Below are 21488 nucleotides of genomic sequence, written 5' to 3'. Positions count from 1 at the left end.
AGCAGGTTCTCTACATTTGTAGACTGAAATACATTTGGAAAGTGATAGCATGTTCACTTAATAAGCTTCCAATCTACTACATGGACAGAATATAGCAGGAATAGGCATCTACCAGTCTTAAACTCTGTGTGACTTTTCCTAGTAACAAATGTTGACTTGTTAAGCAGAAACCTGTTTGGATAAGTAGTTACAATTTCAGCAATGTTTTCTAAGTAGTGCTTAATTGATGCTCTCAGGCTAAGACAAAACAACATAAAAGTAATTTTCTCCAAAATCTCAATAGATTGTAGCTCTGCACAGATAAGGAAATAACAACTGATAATGTTACTGGGAGTGTTCTTCATGAGTAAGAAACTAAAGATAGCTTACTATGTCCCAACTCTTCTTTAGAAACAAGAAATTAAGAAAGAAACTTACAAAGTCATTTCCTTAGATTTTTCCAGTAACATCATATTCGGCTGTAACTTATGTACCAGTCATACCTTAAGCTAAAGGATAAATCCATTCATTTTAATCCTTAATGTAATTGCAGAAATATAACGTCTGACGCAATTGCCTTCACAGAAAAAAATAAATTTTATTTCTACTGCTAAAATTATTTAAGCACTGTAAGGTTCTTACTGGACTTCCCCAAATTAAGATTGGGTCTAAAACAAACACTGTATTTGGATTCCATTCCTTAATATGGCATTTCTATGAACAAACCTTAGTATTTTTATAGATATTTTGTTTCTTAGCCCTATTTTCTAACAATCTTTTAAATACATAAAAATAGTTTGGTCCCCTATTAAATATTTACTGGACAGTCAGCTATACGCAAGGGAAATGGAAGCATATGTCTACCCAGACAAGCATTTGTTCACTGATGTTCACAGCAGCTTTATTTGTAATAGGCCAAAACGAAAATCACCCAAATGCTCATCACCAGATGAGTACATGAAGAGGTTATGCAACAGCCTTTCAATGCAATAGGCACACACTGTGAACACAGGCAGAAGCAGAAACATATCCCAGAATAATTGTGCTGCATTAAAGAAGCCACAGCTCTACCCTCAAAAAAATAAAACGGCCCTGACTGGTGTGGCTCAGTGGATTTACTGCTGGCTTGAGAACCAAAGGGTCACTGGTTCAATTCCCAGTCAGGGCACATGCCTGGGATGTAGGCCAGGTCCCCAGTTGGGGTTGTGTGAGAGGCAATAGATCAATATATCTCTCACACATCGATGTTTCTCACCCTCTCTTCCTCCCTCCCCTCCCCTCTCTCAAAAATCAAATAAATCAAATCTAAAAAACAAAAAATATATAGAGAGAAAATGCAAATGAATCTGTAGTGATAGAAAGCAAATCAGTGGTTGCCTGGTGATGGGAAAGGGTTGGCAGGAAAACGGGATTGAAAGACTTTTTGAAGTGATTGATATGCTCATTATCTTGACTGTGGTGAAATGTGTCAAATTCTATACTTTAAAAATGTGCGATTTATTGTATGCCAATTTCCTCTCAATAACGCTGTGAAAGAAACAGGGTGGGAAGTGCTACAGGACGTGAGCTATCAAGCCACAAAAACACAGGGAAGAACCTTAAATGTAATGTTGCCAAGTGAAAAATAAGCTGACAAAGAAAATTCTGAATGTCCTAAGTTAAATTACAGCAGGCCAGAGGGTAGAAGGAAAAGATAAAAAGGGGTTATCAGGTAATAACTGCAGTGCAAAAATTAGGAAAAGACTGCTCACACCCCTCAGTGTATGTTGGAATAATTAAATTAACTTCCAGGTGGCTATTTTTTAAGTTTAATCTTTCTAGGGTTTTTTCCCCCATTACCATTTAGTCCCCTTAAATCCCCCTCCCCAGCAATCACCACGAGGTGGCTATCTTTAGAAAGGGAGACCAGTCAGATGCTACTGAACCCCAGGAGCCTCAACTTCTGGTTTTACATGTGAGCTTTATGGACTCTGCTGGACTGGCCCTACTTCAGCTTCTCCCGTTCCCCTTGTCTACAGCTAGTGCAAATTCTCTCAGAACAGCTCACATCTTTCTCCCCCCAACCTGACGTATAAAAATGCTTGCAGAACTCTGGGATGAGGGATGTTGTGTTTTCCACCTAGCCATGCTGCTGGGGGTGGTCTAGACTCCAAACCCCAAGACTGGCCTTCCTTTTTGCTAGCGATAGTCTAGTAAACCCTTTCTTTTAAAAAGATGTCATCTCACACCTGTCAGAATGGCTATTATCAATAAATCAACAAACAACAAGTGTTGGAGAGGATGTGGAGAAAGGGGAACCCTTGTGCACTGTTGGTGGGAATGTAGATTGGTGCAAACACTGTGGAAAGTAGTGTGGGCTTACCTCAAAAAATTAAAAATGGAATTTTGTTATGACCCAGCAATTCCAGTTCTGAGAATTTACCCAAAGAAACCCAAACAGTAATTCAAAAGGATAATGCACCCCTATGTTCATTGCAGTGTTATTCACAACAGCCATGATTTGGAAGCAGCCCAAGTGTCCATCAGTAGACAAGTGGATAAAACAGCTGTGGTACATTTATACAATGGAGTACTACTGAGCCATACAAAGAAGAAAATTTTACCCTCTGTGACAGTGTAGATGGACCTGGAGAACATTACACTAAGTGAAATAAGCCAGGCAGAGAACAAGTAGCATGTGATTTCACTCACATGTTGAATCTGATGAACAAACTGAACTAACAAGCAAAACAGAAACAGAACTGGAGAGACAGCAGGCTGACAGCCTCCCCTGAGTAGGGGAGGCGAAGGGGTCGACCCAAAAAGAAAAAAGAACTCATGGACACAGACAACAAAGAGATGATTGTGGGGGGTGAGGGGGGATAGAGGAGGGAGTAGCCGGAGGTAGAAGAAGGTATAGGAGTATAAAAATGGTAACAAAAAAAAATACATAAAAAATAAAATAAAAAGACTTTCACCCGTGGAAGTTAAAATTTTTGTTTAACAAAGCCAATCTGAAAAAGGCTATATATACTGTATGATCCCAACTACAGAGCATTCTAGAAAAGGTAAAACTATGTAGACAGTAAAGAGATCAGTGATTTAGCGGTTGGCAAGGAGCCGGGGAAGGAGTGATGGCCAGGTGGAACAAAGGCGATGGGTAGGGTAGTAAAACTACTGTGTGGTATGCCATAGTGGTGGACACATGTCATTACACATTTGTCAAAACCCACAAAATGTAAAGCGCAGGACGAACTCTGAATTAGGGACATGGGTGACAACAATGTGTCTTCGTCAACTCTAACCACGTGTCACTCAGCTGGGGATGCTGAGAGTGGGGGATGCTCATCCGCTGAATTTTGCTGTGAAACTAAAGCTGCTCTAAAACAGTCTATTCATTGAAAAAGAAAAAGCGAGGGGGACATGAACCGAGAGGGAGAAAAGACAACAACAACAGAATCTGGGAAGCTGGAAAGCAAAGGAACAGAAAGTGACTCTAAAAGCTAGAGAAAAAATAAGTTATACTAACAATAAGCTTACTTAGATCTGTTCAGATTTGATCAAAGTTCTACTAAAATTACAAAAATATGTAGTTTTTCACTTATCAACTCAGACAAAATGAAAAGACTTGTTATTCCCAGTAAAACCCTCTTCGCGGCACACCTACTTTACTGACCTTCCTCATACCTTGCGAGTTAATGTTTTAACCAACAATTAAATGTTAAAGTTCTTCAAGGCTCAGGCTATGCACTTTTTCTTCTTACCCTATACTCTTCCTTGAGTGACGTAGTCCACACTTTCGGCTTCAATGAAAAAATATGCAACTTGGTTATCTCCAGTTTCAGACTCCCCTTCTGAACTCCAGGCCTGTAGGGTCCACTGCTAACTTCGCATTTCCTCTTCCTGTCTCAAAACCACTAGCAGTCAATGTTCCCCAACCCAAACTCACGATACACGCAGCTCTCCTTCGCATCAGATCCCCTTTCGGTGTCCCCACATCAGTGGTTCACACCCTCTTCTGCGTATTTGCTTAAGTTGGAAACCTAACAGTCAATTTTGATAACCACCTTTTACTGACTACCCCATATCAATCATTAAAATTTGATTTATTATACCATTTTGAGTCTATCCACCTATCTCGATCTCTTTTGCCACCTCCTAGTCTAAAGTACCATCATTTCCCTTCTGAGTTATTACAAATTTCTTTAAAATCGATCATCTGTTGTTGTTATTGTCTCTTGCAATTCATTTTATACCTGTAGCCAGAAAATTTTCAAAACATAAATCTATGTTAACACCTCCCCCAAAATAAAACCCCTCCATTGCTTTTCATGGCCCTTGGGATAAAGACACAAGTCCTACATGGTTTGGCTCCACCCACCTTTCCACCCACATCTTGTACCATGCCCCCCCTCTTCTCTAACCACTTGGACCCTCTTTCTTTCCGTGGTGGTGTTCACCATATACCATCAGCCTGTAAGGCCGCTACATATGCTCTGCCCTTTGCTAAGAAACCTGTTTCCAAGCATCCTTCAGATTCGATCTATATTTACTCAGGTAGAATGTTCATGACTTCCCTGACTAAGTTAAATATGCCTCTTACAAACTGTCATGACACTATGTATTCCTCCTCTGCAGAACTTGTTACAGTAGCAATTTTGTTTTCATGGTTATTTAAAATCTGTTTCTCTCCAGGTTATAAACTCTCTGAAGGCAATTACCCTGTGAGTTGTTGCTTACCCTTACATCACCAGTGCTTGACCCAAGTAGCCCTTCAATAAATATCACACTGACAACAGAGGGACTGACCTTCCAGAGAAGTTGAATATATTATAGAATTACTTAAAATAGATGATATGCAACAGTATGAATGAACCTCACAGATATTATATTGAGTGAAAGAAGTGAGAAATAAAAATATACACTGTATGATTCAATTAATAAGATATCCAAGAACAGGACAAACTAATGATGTAGAAGTCACAAACATCTTTGGGGCAAGGGAAATTGATTGGGGAGGGCCATGAAATGAATCTTGGTGCTAGAAATGTTATATTTCAATCTGGGTGGTGGTTACATAGATGCATCTATAGATATACATATACATACAACATACATAGATACACCAACACAAACTCATCACTTTTTAGGTATGCTTTTCTGTATGTGTTATATCTCAACAAAAGAGAAAAAGGAAAGCATTTTGGGAAAAAAAGTTAAAAATCTAAGTATTGATGAGAAATATGCCCACAAGACTTTGGTAAATTAAGGTAACCATCTTGTAGAACATAATGGTTTCTTTTGATCTTTATTTGGTAAATTGATACAGTCTTCTGATTTTGGTAAATTAAGGTAACCATTTTGTAGAATACAATAGTTTCTTTTGATCTTCATTTGGTAAATCGATATAGTCTTTCTTCTGGTTTCTACAAGTGAGAGAAATCCTACCCAAACCAATTTAAGCAACAAATTCATTCACTGACACATACTTTGTAGGTTCACTTACTATGTCTACATGCCCAGAAATAATATTTATTAAGAACTTGAGCCCTGGCTAGCATGGTTCAGTGGATTGAATGCCAGTCAGCGAACCAAAGGGTCACCAGTTCAATTCCCAGTCAGGGTACATGCCTGGGTTGTGGGCCAGGTCCCCAGTAGGGGGCACATGAGAGGCAACCACACGATGATGCTTCTTTCCTTCTATTTCTCCCTCCTTTCCCCTCTCTAAAAATAAATAATTTTTTTGATGTTAAAAAAAAAGAACTTCAGTGAAACTCTCTAGACCATTCAAAGGCTAAAATTTTTTAGGGAACCACTCAGAAGTGACCACGAAAATCACAAGATCACTCTGGTCAGATTTCAAATGAGCCTTCTTGAGCTCTATCAGAAAGTCTGTACACCTGTATACCTGGAAAGATGTGCCATGTTCAAGTTATAGTTTTTAAGCATGAGCCCCCAATGCTAAAGGCACACAGATTCTCTGTAATGCAGGCATTTGAACTGCTTCTCAGATGGGCAACTGTATCCAGCTTACTGTAAGGTAAACAACAGCAAGAATTCATTTAATGATGACATCGATTCTCAATAGAACTACAGGAAATCCTAGCTAGTCATATGCAAATCCTTTTATATTATTATCAGGCTGACAAGTGCTCAGGGCTTCAGAAGACAAACTGCATCAAACCCAACAAATATTTTTTTTAAAGATTTTACTTATTTATTTTTACAGAGAGAGAAGGGCAAGGAGAAAGAGAGGGAAATATCAATGTGTGGTTGCCTCTTGTGTGCCCCCTACTGGGGACCTGGCCTGCAACCCAGGCATGTGCCCTGGTGCCCTGACTGGGAATCGAACAGAGCACAGGGGGATGGTTGTCAATTATTTTTACATGGGTGATTATAGAGAAAAACTCACTGTTACATTTCAGCATTATTACTATGAGTAAGCTGAAAAGGTCACCAGTTCAATTCCCAGTTGGCACATGCCTGGGCTACAGGCCAAGACCCTGGTTGCAGGGTGCAAGAGGCAATAGATCAGTGTTTTTCTCTTGCACATCAATGTTTCTCTCCCTCTCTTTCTCCTTCCCTCCCCCTCTCCCTAAAAAGAGAAATAAAAATTTAAAAGTCTTAAAAGAAATTGCTAATATTTGGCCATTGTTTATCTACAAATAAAGGTCATTTTCATATGATTCAACCAAACATCAGGCATTGCCCTAGGCGCTACAACACTACAGCAAACAAGAACATACCCTGCTCTATATGGAGCTTACAAGTACACGTGTTTGTGGGGGGCAGGGGCAGCAGCAAATAACAAACGAACAAGAGAATATATGGTATATAAGATAGTGTTCACATAAGATGTATTCTGCAAAAGAATACAAATGGTTAAAAGGGATACAGAGCATAGGGGGATGGTTGTCAATTATTTTATATGGGTGGTTAGAGAAAAACTGTTACATTTCAGCATTATGACTTGGGAGTAAACCTCCTAGATTTTGCTACAATAGCAAAACCTGGTTACTAATATAAAAATTTCTGTCAAATTTATGCTAAAAAAACATAAGGACAAATAATCCTGCTAAAACCACTGGAGTATTTTAACTGTTACAGCCCCAATTAAACTTGCAGCCAGTCAATCTGCACCTGAACAAGTGCATGCCGTTAAAATTATCACTCCTGCTTACAGTTCTTATATTATGTGCGACATACATCTCATACAAGCACTTTATTTTTTCCCCATGTTTTAATCTAATCAAATATCCATGTATAATGACATAAAAAAATAAAGCAATTTATTCTTACATTTTTTGAAGAACCTGGGCCATCACAACCCCACTCGTTAAATCTTCCACGGTCTGGCATGGTGCATCCACATTAAATGTCTGGATCTGAAGGGGAAAAAGATTCCACGGTTTACTATACAGAAGATTTCTTAGGCTTCTTTTTGTGAGTATCAGCTCTTGGGAGTTGTAGTAAGTTTTAAAAGGCAGAGAGTAGGAAATATTTTCCCTTACGGGAAATTTCCTTCAGGTTATTGTAACTTTTTCCCTTTGGCAAAAGAGAAATTGTAAAGGACACTGGGTGACTTCCCAGCATCCATTCTATTCACAGATGATCATCTAAAATAGTTATGGCACCTTCACCCCATTTACCAATGACTGATTCAGGGATGCATAGGGCTAAGACCATTTGGACCAAAGAGATGCAAGAGAATGCGTACTTGAACTTCCGGGAAAGGAGAGGCTATCTCCTCCTGAAGTGAATCAACATGCTGCCTCAATCACCACAAGCAGTCTCTCGATGACCATTAAGTGAATCTATCTTAGGATGAGGCCAGTGCAGTGGAATGCAGAGAACGGGTACAGAAAAACTAAGTTCTGGAGACCAAAATCGATCCACTAAATTTAAAAACCTTGAAGCCTCCTGTTATGTGAGATAAATCTCTTGTTTAAGCCTGGCCAGCTTGAGGCTTCTTTTACTCAAAGCCAAAAATATCTATAAAAATGTAGAATTCACATTATGGTGAGGTTAGATACTTAATTCACTTTGATTTTAAATGCATTCTGAATTAGAACTAACTCTGGTCAACACGATGTGGCCAAAAAACAGCAGAACTTATTTCCATGAGTGAGATAATACAGCTGAGCCAGCAACGATTATACCCAGCAGTGTAAGCCGGACTCAGAAGGACATAAATCACTGAGGACAGACAGATGCAGGCCATGCTCTCACACAGTTTATAGGTCAGTTAAATGAAAGGGTATTACAGGAAATGTAAACAGCAAGCACAAAGATTAGAAGTTAGAGTAGGATACAATCTAGGAATGAAAAACAGCTTGGCATGAATTAGGGGGTGGGGGGTAGAAACTGGAGGAGGAGCTGGAACAGAAAAAAAAGAGTAAAATGGTGAAAGACAGAGTTAAAGACCAAGCATGATTGTGCAAAACCTCATAAGCGATGTTAGGACCTTATCCTAAGAGCAATGGGAGTTAGCAGGAGAGTGAGGCCACGCAGTCCACATGGTACAGGGGTGGGCAAAAGGAGGCTTACAGTTGTGAGTGTGCAAAACACAGCTTATTTTTGTATTATTATTTACTAATTATTGTATTATTTTCCATGTGAACAACTGCAAACCTACTTTGCCCACCCCTGTATAAAGACCATACTGATTCTGTTGAGAATCAGTATCATCATTAAAGGAATTCTTGCTGCTGCTCACCTTGCAGTGACCTTGGGAATATTGGGACTAACATTCAGGTGACCATCTGTCTTCACACATTTTTATTGATTGGATTATATGTCTGTAAGATACTTTAGGATAGCAGTACTATAAAATTTAAAGATAACTGCACCTAACTACATTAAGGCATAACATTTTACCTGAAGGCTCATAACCTTTCTTTTAATTCCAAGAAGTCATTTTAACCCCACCCAACCCCCACATCACCCTCCCCGACAAAAGCAGGAGAAGAGGAAAGCATGAGATCACCTGACTTAGTACTTCTATAGCAGTGGTTCTCCACCAGAGGCAACGTCACTCCCTACGACACATTTTTGGTTGTAACAACTGGACGGGCACTAATGGTATCAAGTGGATAGAAGCCAGGGGTACTACCACTAAATGTCCTATAATGCACAGGCGGGGCCTATACCAAAGTATTATCTGGCCCCAAGTGTCAATAATGCTAAGATTAACAAACCTTCAGTGGAGCAGTGGTTCTCAAAGTATGGTGTCCCCAGCCACTAACAATAGCATCACCTAGGAACTAGTTAGAAATGCAGAGTATCAGGCCCCAGCCAGACCTACTGAATTAAAACTCTGGACATGGGGCCTAGCATTCAGTATTTTAACGAGCCCTCCAATGCTGTTGATCAATAGTAAAGCATAAGAACCCCTTCTTAGTTCTAAATCGAATACAATCAAAACACAGAGGAAACTACTTGTCCAAAGTCACTCACAGTATGAAATAAAAATCAAAATTTGAACCCAGGTGGTCTAATTTCAGAACCTATACTAGTAACTACCATGTTATACTCTCCCTCTATTAAAAATAATTTAAAGCTTTAAAAAATATGTGCTTTAACTTTTGTACATCTGATTTTTTTTATTTGTCCATTAGAGGACAAAAATTATTAGAGAATGGACTTAAGCAAAGCACAGGGAATGGAAGGGGGAACACATCATCACAAAAATTCGACCCTTCCTAATTTTACACACTAGGGTACATCCTATAGACAACTAAACAAGTAGTATGAAAACTATAAGGATATGTTAAAGTGACTGAGTTTCCCAGAAGAAATGTGCTGGCCTATGTGATGATAATTCTTTTTCCACTCGCTTCTTGCCATTAACTGGTAACCTCCCAGATTTTTTTCTGGTTTTTCAGTCTCTATAACCTAGGAAAGAGCACTCTTTTCATATGCAATTCAAGAAATTAGGCTGACAGGTGTACTAGGCAGGGCAGATTTTTCTAACAGGTAAGAATCCATTTTTGACTCACAGGGTGGGGAAAGGAGGTAGAGTGGAAATTTTCAAGCACATCCGGCTGAACTTGCTTGAAGCATGAACTCTGATTTGGAATTGAAGTTTCAGATGTTTTCCATGGGCAGGGTGATACTTTTTCTTCTTCTTTTTGGACCAGGGTGGTCCAAAGGACAGTTTATTTAAACCAAAGGTGACAGGTATAGGAAGAAGGGATACTTGTCTTTTCGTAAGTATTCTTCTTTCAACAAAAATTTGAAACATTTGGCTCTTGGACCAAGCTTTTTGATACGACAGCAATTTATTTAGCATTTAGGGCAAAGAGATGTTCCACAGACATGAATTCTACATAGGTGACTAAGAGTCATTCCATTAAGTGCTGAACTTTTATTATTTTTACTACTTCTAGTAGAAGGCTTTCTAAAATGTACTATATACCTCTAACCTCAAACTAAATGCTATATAGTTAAAATAAACTTTTATTTGAGATTCAGGATCCTAATGGAGGCTCCCGAAGTTATCTAAGACTCTTAGCTCAACCACTGAATCACCCAGACTAAACTTTGATTTCTTGCATCTTCTATGTTACCGACAGCTGTGTGTATTTTGCCGAATACTGCAGTTACCCTCTAACCTGGTATGTGCAAAGAAACCACACAACTTTGCAATAAGTTTATGTAAAATAAAGTGAATTATTCTACATAGGAGACTTGTCTTTGGAGTGTACTGCATACACTTTCCCCTTCCATTTAATTTTAGGATTCTGTTCAGCATTAATTTGGCCTCCAGACAGGAGGGGAATTACGAGGCTGAAGGTACATTTTCAGTTACCGCAAACATTTTCCACATCAGCACTTAACTGTGCTTTTTATAATGAAAACTAGAACAAACACAGCATTTAAATTCAACTTGGTTTTGAAACATTTCAATGTATAATGTTTTAAAATGTTTCCAAATCTTAGAATTGTACATCTTTGTATGAACTCTGTCCTCCAGTTTTGTCCCTGTAATTTCTAACCTTATCTTCTCCAGAAATTGTCCTTGATGAGCCTTCCAGTGGCATTTCAAAAAGGCTTTTCTTTTTGCCATATTCCCTGACCTCTCTCAACAGCTGATAACCTGGATTACCTGTTTTGACATTTTACCAGATTCTAAATAGATGCTCTGACATTGTGTGCCTCTGTTAGCAGCCTTTCAAACTTCCCTGTGTCCTTCCTCTATTATTTTTATTAGCATTTCTCACTCAAATAACTGCACTACTATCTTTTAGCAGATGGCTTTGAAATACACCTCTTTGTTTCCATGACTCCTCTTTCTAGACTTTAAACAATGTAGCCCTACTTCCAATTCAATTAGCTTCCTCATCTGTGCCCTCTTGCCTCTTCTTCTAGCATGGAGGGAGGCTCTACTTTGTAGGGACTCAAAAATGCACATCTTCAGATCCTTAATCTTCTGTTTACAACCTCTGCCAAACCTATTCCTTCCACAGTATCAAAGAATGTGGTAATTCTTTCTTTTATCTCTCTTCTGCCTAGTCAAACCTTGGCCACATTGTGCAGCTTATCAGTTTCTCTCTCCTCTAAAATACAGCAGTGAAACCCATCTCCCAGCCTGAAGTTGGAAGCGTTACAGCTGTAAACTCTATGTTAATATTATTGCAAACAATCTGAAATCCCAAGAATGGCCCAATATAAAAGTTCATGAGTACTATCAAGCTCTGCCTCTGTGCATATTGTTTTAGAAGACAAAGTTTGATTCATGACAAGCCAAATTACAAAAACTTCATACTATTTTCATTACGTTTGTCACAATAACGCTTCTCTAACCTTCCCACCAAAGTGCCCCTACACGGGACAGTGACGTCTATACTCCAGGGATCTGAACTGTATCAAGGCACCGCTAAAAGTGTTTCTTTGACATTTGTGTTTTACCTTTAACGTTAATACAAATGGGGTAGTCACCTCCATAAACATACCAGTGTTTTACTCTAGAAACGATATTTAACATTTTTAGAAGTGAATAAAACGAATGCTCCCGAAAGAAGCACTGGGTTTATCCCGTGGCTCTGAAGACCCCTACACACACGTGCACGCACGCACACACACACACACACACACACACACCAGGAACTGACACCACAGAGAGAAACACACAATCAGGGGTTTTCATGTCCAGCTCTTGAAGGGGTGGCTCAAGGCACGAATGGTGGCATCAGAATCGAACACATATTTACTTTAAAACGTGAGAACTTTAATAGGCGCTTGGTAATTCCAGATTAGAATCCCATAACGCTGCCCCTGAAATGTCGAGTTCCTTGGCTGATTCCCAAATACCTTCCAGATTTGTTTTTATCTGTACTACCTTTAATAAGCACCTCCACACCGCTTGCTTTCTAATCGCTAAAATGCATCTAGCATTTTAAATAGTGCTTCTGAATGTCTTACTGTATTTTTCCTACCCTCCCTTAAAAGTATCTCTTTTTCCAGTGGGCCGGCTCAGCCCTTAAGGGGCTGCGCTCCACCAACCGAGAACGACACAACAAAGGCGAGGAGCGTCGTAACCAGGGGTCCCGAGTGCCTCTACCGGCTGTCCCGGAGGCAGAGGGAAGCAACGCTTCGGTGTCCCTAGGAGCGCGAGAGTGAAGCGCCAGCGCCTCATCAGCTGCAAACAACCCTAATTACAGTGCCGCCTGCACCCCATCATTAGCCTCCACCGGGCCAAGACCTCAAGCCCGGCAAGTCTCCCTCAGACCCTGGGCCGAACCTCCCGCGCCCGGCAGCCCCCTGGAGACCCCCGCCCGGCCGCCGGTGTAGACGCGGCCCGCACCAGTGTCCCCCGGCTCCGCCCGCCCCAGGCCCCGGATGTGACGGCACCGCTGTCCCGGCGCTCGCCCCCCGCGACGAGCGCTGGGGGGGATCCCGGAAAAGCAGCCGGGGGGCTGGGGGTCTTCCCCCGATCAGCCGGTCCACACGTACCCAAGTGAGAAGGCTCTCGCACAGCTCCACCCGTTCCGCCGACTCCACGCTGAACATCTTCCCCTGCTGGGGCTTGGCAGCGCCTCCCCACCTCGCCAGGAACCGCTGCCGCTCGGGCTGGGACCGCGTCGGAGGGTCCGGGGAGCAGATCTGGCCTCTGGCCCACTTCGTCCAGGGGCCCGAGCCGCCGACTCCGGTCGGGGGCTGGCAGCTGCTCCCGCACAGTCACTCCCGGCGCCCCTCCTTCTTTTCACTCTGGACGCGCGTCCGCTGCGCTCGCCTCGGGCCACGCCCGCAGCCCGGGTCCCCGCCCCCAGCCCTGGCTAGAGCTGCGGCCGACGGGCCACTGCGCGCAGTCGCGCTGCGGCCGTCCCGCCTCCCTCCGCCGCCGGCGCGCGCGCCCCGACGCCGGCCCCTGCGTGTCTCGGCGCGCGCGCGCCGGGCCCTGGCGGCGACGGCGGGTCCTCCACGCGCGTCCTCACGGAAGCGCAGCTATGCGCGTGCGCCTGGGCTCGCACTCCAAAGTAGAAAGGAGACAGCTAGTGGTTGGCGGGGAGGGGAGACGGGGGCAGTCCCCGGAAATAATCTCTACCCTCAATCACCCGGAATTGGCGAGGTATCCTCTGCGGTGGAGAGGTACGCGCCCCCTTCCCACCCCTCGGGGTTGCAAGGCCGTGGCCGGCCACACCCACCCACCGGGTCCGGGCCTGCGGAGTTTCCGCGGGGTCCGGCGTGGGCGACACTCCCCGGGGGTTTGGGCGCTCCCGAGGCTCTTCGGGGCTGGAGAGTCTCTACCTCGGACTCCCAGGCTCCGCCTTCCTTCGGGAAGCCCGGGCAAAGCTCTGGCGTCGCCCGGTCCGGTCCTAAATCCCCCGGAGACGGTGGAAGGGCTGAAGTGGCGGACGTCTCGGGGGTTTTAGGTGGGTTTGGCTGGCGATGAGGACAGCCCGCCGCCGAGCTTCTTGGCTCTCGTGGACCTTCGATCCTCTGAAAACTTTAGTTACATAAAGTGGGGAGAAGGTGTGCCCCAGTTCACCTATCAGTGAGGACCCGACAGTTCCTAGGGCCTGTTTCTCCCAGTGTCCTGCTGCTAAATTCTGGCCTTCATCCTTAATGGCTAGATGGATCATCCGCGAGCTCTCACATTTTTAGAGGTGTGAATCTCTGCAGGATTACCGATACGTTTTTATGAGATATGACATGCGGGGAACTGCATACAACGAACATGTCTAATGAATAATTAACAATAAAACACCCAGACAAAAACAAAGATCATTGATGGTACCTCAGGAGTTTCACCCACCCCTTGTATTCCCTTCTGAGCGCGGTTTCCTCCCTAGACTGATCGACTTTCTTGCTTTTCCTTATAGATTTACCACGTGGGTATGCATGCCTAAACAATATAGTTTTACTTGCCTGTTTTGAACTTTTATTTATTTATTTATTTTTAGAGAGTGGGAAAGGGAGGGAGAAAGAGAGCAAGAGAAACATCAATGTGTGCTTGCCTCTCATGTGCTGCCCACTGGGGACCTGGCCTGCAACCCAGGCATGTGCCCTGACTGGGACTCAAACCAGCGACACTTTGTTTTGCAGGCCAGTTCTCAGTCCACTGAGCTACAGCAGCCAGGCCCTGTTTTGAACTTTTATGAGTGGGATCATAATTGTGTTATTTTGTGGCTTTGAATTAATGGTGAATTTGTATATATCTATAGGTAATTTTATTGCTGTCTAGTTTTCCATTGTATGAATGTAACTATCCATTCTACTGTTGATGGGCATTTTGTTGTTCCAATTTGGGGATGTTAAGAACAGTGCTGTAAGCATTCTTAAACTAGATACTAGTGCAAATGTGTAAGAGTTTTTTGAGAATACATGCCTTAGAGTTCTAGGAGAATTGTTAGTTCATAAAAATAGGTATGCATCAGTTTTATTTGGTGATGCCAAACTTATTTGAGGTGTGGCAAATTTAACTTCCAACGACACATCTTTACTTTGGTTTGCAGTACCTGGAGCCCCTTTTATTTTCATTAAAAGTAGGTTTTGTTAGTGAGCATTTAGAACAATCAGGATGGTACTGACTTTTTAATGATGCCTTACAGGGTTAACAGTTCCTATGATGATTTCTCATTTTGTGAATGTAAAAAATCTTATTGAAGTCTTCTCAGTGGTTCTTGTGAATCGTCTTCCCTACACTAAGGGTAGAGAAACCTTTAGAAATGATAAATATGCTTCTCACCTGCTTTTGTTTCCTTTGGTGCCTTGTGGCTCTTTGTCAAACCAGAGTTCCCACATTCCATGGTAGGTTGTTTCTGCAAGGGGTAGAATCCCTTCCACTTTTAAATGACCTATTACCCTTGTTAGGCATGCAAAGTCAGTACATGAGCCTGACTCCCCTGCAACTTGTTGGATGTGGAGAAGAAGATGCTAGCTAGCCTCTTCTGGAAGGACTGGGGTGTAGTGAGCCCCCGAACTCCAGCTGCTCAAGTTTTCAAGGCTTTGACACAACTGACTTAAGCCTCCTTTTTCATGCCAGGCTGCTCATCCCAATGCGTTTGTGCATGGCATTGCAGTGTTCTTGAGGTTCCATTGTGTAACTCCAGTTACCTTCCATGAAGGAAATACTAAAACTTCTTGGACGTCAGTAATTGTTGCAGCAGCCATGTGGCCATCACGTTCCTCCATGAGCTTGGGTAAAAGACAATGAGTTTATCCTTTGAAGTTACGGAATTTCCTATACTTGCATTGTTTGTGTGTGTGTCTGTGTTTCCTGAAAACTGGGAAAGACCAAAGAGAAGTGAGTGGAACTTAGCTGTCTCCTTGCTCTGGTTAGTTGGAGGCTACTTCTTATCTACAGCTGCCTATCAGATTCAAGTAAATGTGGTGGTGCCCTGCATGGCACTGTTCTCAAGTTTATCCCGTCTGCCCAGGTAATAATACATACTTAGAGCTTTGATTAAAGACAGTTTGAGATGCTACATAGTGCAGCTATGGGGAAAGTATGGTTAAGTTTCATCATGGTTCAGCTGATTCCTTGACAGTTGTTAATAACAGTAATCAAAATATTATAGCTTCCATTTACTGAGAGCCTATATGATGTGCCAAGCAATATGCTAAATGTTTCTTCATCATTCCCTAAGCTCCATAAAACAAGGCGGGTTTTTTGCCAAAAAGTGACAGTTTGATATGGTTCAAATTAATATTATGTGTTTTACATATAAAGAAGCTGAGATCCAGATTTCACATAAGTACACAGTTGTCTGACTCCAAAGCTTATTCTTCTTTGATATATTAAGATATTCCTCACTAAAACTTTGCCAGCTAAGAAATAGCAAAGCTAGAACCCAGCTCTGCTTCTATCAATTATTCTATTAATTATTCATCAATTAGCAACACCGTTTTGAAGATATACAGTGTTTTGTTTCTTTAAATCTCAAATAGTTAAAAAAATTAGTAACACATTTTCATATTTGACAAGACCCTATGAAATAGATTATATACCATATTTTATAAATTTAGTAACCTTGTTTCCGGGTTTGAAGGCAGCTGCATTTATTGGTCCCTACAACATGTAGTATTCCCTGTGCACTGCTCAAGGGAATGAGACATAGTCAGTGCCTCCCAGTGGTCTTTATAAGACACCATCAAGAAACAAGTGGCAGGTAAGAATGAGGCTAGAGACACTTTTTTTTTCTTTAAGACTTTGTTTATTTATATTTAGTGAGAGGGAAAAGGAGGGAGAAAGAAACATCAATGTGTGGTTGACTCTCACACACCCCTGGGGACCTGGCCCACAAACCAGGCATGTACCCTGACTGGGAATTGAACCAGTGACCCTTTGGTTCACAGGCCGGCACTCAGTCCACTGAGCCACACCAGCCAGGGCTGGAGGTAGGCATTTTAAATCTGAGTGTTGAAGCCTAATTTTTATCTCTCAAGGGAGGAAGCAGGCACTGGCTTTTCTTTTTATTGTTAACCTAATATGTACTTGAATTCAAACTATAAAACTGTATCCTGGGAAAAGTGAAGATATGGCTTTTCCGGTTGTGCTCCTCATTTGTAGCCACTTTAACCCTTGGTGTGTATATTTCCTGGTTTGTTTGTTTTTTTCTGTTCCAAAAAACTATGGATCAGAGAAGTGTAGTGATGGAAGTAACACAAACCATTTAAAGCCACCAGCAAGAAGGTCAGTCATCATTAGTAGTTCTCCATGTGAGAGTCCCTAGGTTTAAGTAGGGTTTCCACATGGCAGGAAAATGCAGCTGACCTCTCTGGTCCTCTCAGCAGTCTCCCCTCCTACCCTTAGCCTGAGCCTCTTCTTCGGGAACTTCTGCTATAAATGATAGCAAATAATATTATATGGCTTTGCAGTACTTAACGTATCCTGGATATGTGAGCTCTTGAAGTGTTCATGAAGCAGTATTTTAAGGGTGTAATTACATAGAAGTCCTATACACATGTGTATATATAGTAGAAGGAGTATGTGTGTGTGTATATATGTGTGTATGTGTGTGTATATACATGTGTATATATGTCTATATATATATATTAGTAGTAGTAGTACAGTAGAATTTAGTCACATTACCACTGATTATTCCTGGAAGGACATAGAAACAAACATCATCTTTTTTTTTTTTTTTTTACATTTGGGCAGCCAAAGGAAGGCGAAGGAAATTACTCATCACTTTCTCCCCTGAAAACCTGAGGCATACAATTCTTTTTTTTTTTTTTTTAAAGCATAAAGTAGTACACTCCCTAAAATGTATAGTATAAAAGAAGATCCTCACAACTCTGAAATAATTAGATTCGGTAATTAGAGGCTGGGAATCTCAACACGAGATAACATTTTAGTTATCTTTGGGCAGATGCAAAGAGTTCTCACTGCCCTTAGGACTTTTGACATAGTTATAGCATCTATAATTTAAAAAGAGGAAACCTGGTAAAATAAAAATCTAAATTGACTACATGGCCCACCCCAGATCATAGGAGACTCTTCAGTTTCAGTTGGCAGTTCATTTGGCTGTTCTTTTGAATAAAAATACTGGAGTTAAGGCTCTTTTCTCTGTTTCCAGGTGTGAGCCTTCATCATGGATATTTGAAACCTGTCATTAGAAAATTCCTCATGTATCAGGCCATTACTATGTGTAAAGCTAATGAAAAGCTCCTTTGATCTATTTGTTTGCTTTAAGAAAATTAAGAGGTAATTTTCTTACAAGCAGCCAGTTCAGATTCTTTTCAAAGGTCTTAGACTTTCACACTCAAAGATTCTTCTTAACAGACACTCTTCTGATTAATGATATTATAAGAGAAATACAGAATTTTATTTTAATTAGGAATAGTCGTATATGTTTAATTGAATATTTCCTTTATTTCCATTTAGGTGTCTTACCAGTCTTTGAATTTCACTGTTTTGCCATCTGAAAAACACCTGAAATGTGGTTGAGCTATCTCCTCTCATACCCATAGAAATTGGGTATTACCATTTCTCTTTAGTTTCTTCTGTGGGAAGGAGAGTTTCATACCCTCCCTTTTCTCTTCTTCGAAAGGAAATGCAGCTTAAGAGCGATTCCATATTCTAGGCAATTCAAAGAATTCTGAACCATAAGCTGGGGTTAGTCCCAGGTGAGACTAATAGTTTTTCAAGAACCGCAATTTTCATTAATTCAAGTAGTCTTAGTATAGATGCAAATGTCCAGTAGCCTCATTGTCTTTACTTTTCCAGCACTTTTGCAATTACTAACACTGTAAGTAAGGTAAGTCACTCTTATTTAAACATATATTACTAGGTCCTACCGTGTACCGGGCACTATGCTAGGTAATGTAGGAATGTGTATGGAAAAAACAGTACTTCCTTCCTTATCCACATGTGATAAATTCTATGGTGTACATACAGAGCCATGAGGAAGAAGAGGGATCTGATCTACTTGGAGAACCTTGGTATTCAAGCATAAGAAAAGAGCATTTGGGCGTGAGGAATATCTTTTTTTTTTTCTTAAAATTTAAAAGCGCTGCCCTGGCTGGTGTGGCTCGGTGGATTGAGCGCTGGCCTGTGAACCAAAGGGTCATGCGTTTGGATTCCTGGTCATGTGAGAGGGTGCAGCCAGGCGGGGGGGTGGGGGGGTGGGGGGGGGCGGGAATAGGGATTTATAATGGGGTCCAGAACTCAGGGTGTTCAGGAAATATTAGAGAAAAATATATATATGATGTCATTACCCCCACCAGTCTGAGCTGGGGGACTGGACGCATGGAACAGGGCCATTGAGAGCTGTTTTGTACAGCAACAGTTGTGCAGCTAACCTCTGGCATGGTCATTTAACAAATCTATAACCTTTAACTGGTTTCATAGATGTGTTAAATAGCTGTGGCCATGCTTTGAGCCAGGGGGATGGGAGTGACTTCCACCCAGGACGTAACTGGAAAGTGACTCCCCCTGGTTACAGCACCTACTTGAGAGCTTGGAGATGATTGGCTCCATGCGATGGGGTCATGCCTGCCCGACTTACTATGGCAGCCCAGTAAAGTTGGAAGAATACAGGAATACTGGCAGGTTTAACTGAATGTAGGAGGAGTCGGAAATGGGGCTGCAGAGGAAGACTGGCACCAGGATTTAAACCCAGGAGCAGCAGCTGTACCAAGAAGGACCATGCGGCTTTGGGGTGCTCCCTTTTGCCACGTGGCTTAGGCAGCAGGAGAGACTTTGCCTGGAAGAAAAGGGGAGAAAGGAGTCGGTGCTAGTGGGCCACCAGAAGGTGCCACATGGCTATGCATTAAGTGGAGATCACAGTGGCGACACAGTGGATGGTGCTGGAACCGAGGGGCTGCCTGAACCACAGACTTCTACTTCTTTTTTTGAGATACTGTACCCCGGACTGGGCAAAGGGCAGAAGGAAGGACTGCATGCTTTTGTGGGTATTCTAAAGAACTTCAGTATTTTAATGAAGACATTAAGTCATTACTCTCAGTCTGTATAACTTTTAAATAAATAATTCTTTTCCTTTTAACCAATCTCTGGCATTGAGAGACATTTTTCATCTGGTGGCGGGCAAAGCAGACCTAGTAGGTGTGGGGGGGACCCCCAGAGAAAAAGTGGGGTCCTTTCAGTAGTAATATATCACTCACCACCACCACTCCCCCCTGCCACGGGTCTGTTCTGTAACAGTCAGGGCACATGCCTGGGTTGCGGGCCAGGGGCATCTGGAAGGCAATCCATCATGTTTCCTTCGCTCATCAGTGTTTCCCTCTCATTCTCCCTCCCGCCCCCATTTTCTGAAAATAAATAAAATATTAAAAAAATAAGTTTAAAAAAGGAGCTAAGCTTGAAAAAAAAGATAAAAAATATAAATGGATGTTACATCATAGCAATTGTTTTTCTTAAAGGATATAGAATCAAATGCTCTCCAAAATAATGTCTGGCAAATTTTAAGGAAATCATTAATGGGGCAGTCCACACTGGAATTACCTACTTTAGATGGGTACTAGAAAAAAATATATTAGAAATCAGTTATATTTTTATTAGTATATTTTCTTTATACTGGGTCATTTGTAACTTTCGTCTTGTTTCTTATCTTTTAGACCTGAAATGGCCAAATATCAGGGTGAAGTTCAAAGTTTGAAACTGGATGATGATTCAGTCATAGAAGGAGTAAGTGACCAAGTACTTGTGGCAGTTGTGGTCAGTTTCGCTTTGATTGCTACCCTGGTATATGCACTTTTCAGGTGAGACTAAAGGACAAAAAAATTGAAATAATATATATTTCCAAAGGTCACTGACTTTCTGACTGCTTCTAGTAATGTCGAATACTTAATGTGAAAAGCAAGTACTAGATCTCAAAGATTATACACATTTATGAAGGTATTTTATTTTCCACTGGGCCCTAAGTGCTACCATACATTTCTCCCAATGATGTCAGGAGAAATCATCTGTCTTATTTGATAAAATTTAGATGTATTATCTGTATTTTGAATAAAATATTAATATTTCTATAGGAGTATCACAATTTGAAAATGTAATTTTTCATAATTGAATCTATTAATTTGTAGGTGATATAATAAGTACAAAATATTTTCAGTGTTTAAATGTAAAAACTGAGGCCAAAAAACCCTTGTACAGTATAGAGGGAATTTAGATTAGAATTAAAATTACTCTTACAGAATCGGAAACCAGTCTGCCACAAGACTTTTTAAAACTTGCAATACCTGACTGTTTAGTCAGGGGCACTGACTTCTTTTCTCTTAGCTTGTGAAATTAAAAAAAAAAAAAAAAGACAACAGTCAAAACAACAATAGCTGTCTGGTGTGAATGAATCAAAATTATACCTATTATTTTGGTCAGATTTTCAAAAAATATATTTTTTGGTAAGCCACAAAATTTTGGTAATTAGTTTATATGTACCATGAGATGAAAAAGGTTGAAAATTGCTGCTATAAACCAATGCACAGAGACTAGGTAATAAACTAGAAATTTAAGTATTAACACATGGAGATAAATATATATCATTGAAAATAGAAATGGGCGAAAAAAGTATAAAATAGAAAAAGATTAATTCCAAAAATTTCAAATCAGTGAGTTTCCTGTAAAA

At 41.2% G+C, this 21488-nt stretch overlaps 2 protein-coding genes across 10 annotated transcripts in view; one reads left to right on the top strand and one right to left on the bottom strand.

Moving 5' to 3' along the window:
* The window catches only part of HOOK3 (hook microtubule tethering protein 3), an 86433-nt gene extending 73225 nt beyond the window's left edge, over window positions 1–13208 (bottom strand). For all 6 annotated transcript variants that reach the window (XR_008425895.1, XR_008425894.1, XM_024578785.3 and 3 more), the window contains exons 1-2: window positions 12913–13208; window positions 7258–7343 (exon numbers count right to left, since the gene is read on the bottom strand). Coding sequence is in view for 4 of the 6 variants with exons in the window: in XM_024578785.3 (XP_024434553.2) it covers window positions 7258–7343; window positions 12913–12969 (143 nt within the window). In the remaining 2 variants the exon portion in view is untranslated. The remainder of the gene's footprint in view (window positions 1–7257; window positions 7344–12912) is intronic.
* Window positions 13209–13350: 142 nt separating this feature from the next.
* Window positions 13351–21488, top strand: part of RNF170 (ring finger protein 170) — a 30009-nt gene continuing 21871 nt past the window's right edge. Inside the window, exons 1-3 of one of the 4 annotated variants that reach the window (XM_053916415.2) lie at window positions 13444–13548; window positions 15446–15602; window positions 20482–20625. In XM_053916415.2, coding sequence (XP_053772390.1) covers window positions 20489–20625 — 137 coding nt within the window. In that variant the 5' untranslated portion in view covers window positions 13444–13548; window positions 15446–15602; window positions 20482–20488. Of the gene's footprint in view, window positions 13549–13607; window positions 13833–15445; window positions 15603–20481; window positions 20626–21488 lie in introns of those variants that run through there. The other 3 variants (XM_024578865.4, XM_045186643.3, XM_045186645.3) reach the window with 3 other exon arrangements.

This window comes from Desmodus rotundus, chromosome 13 (assembly GCF_022682495.2).
Source record: "Desmodus rotundus isolate HL8 chromosome 13, HLdesRot8A.1, whole genome shotgun sequence".
In the NCBI taxonomy this organism is placed as follows: domain Eukaryota; kingdom Metazoa; phylum Chordata; class Mammalia; order Chiroptera; family Phyllostomidae; genus Desmodus; species Desmodus rotundus.
The sequence above is the reverse complement of the archived record's forward strand: the minus strand, read 5'-3'. Positions and strand labels throughout refer to the sequence as shown.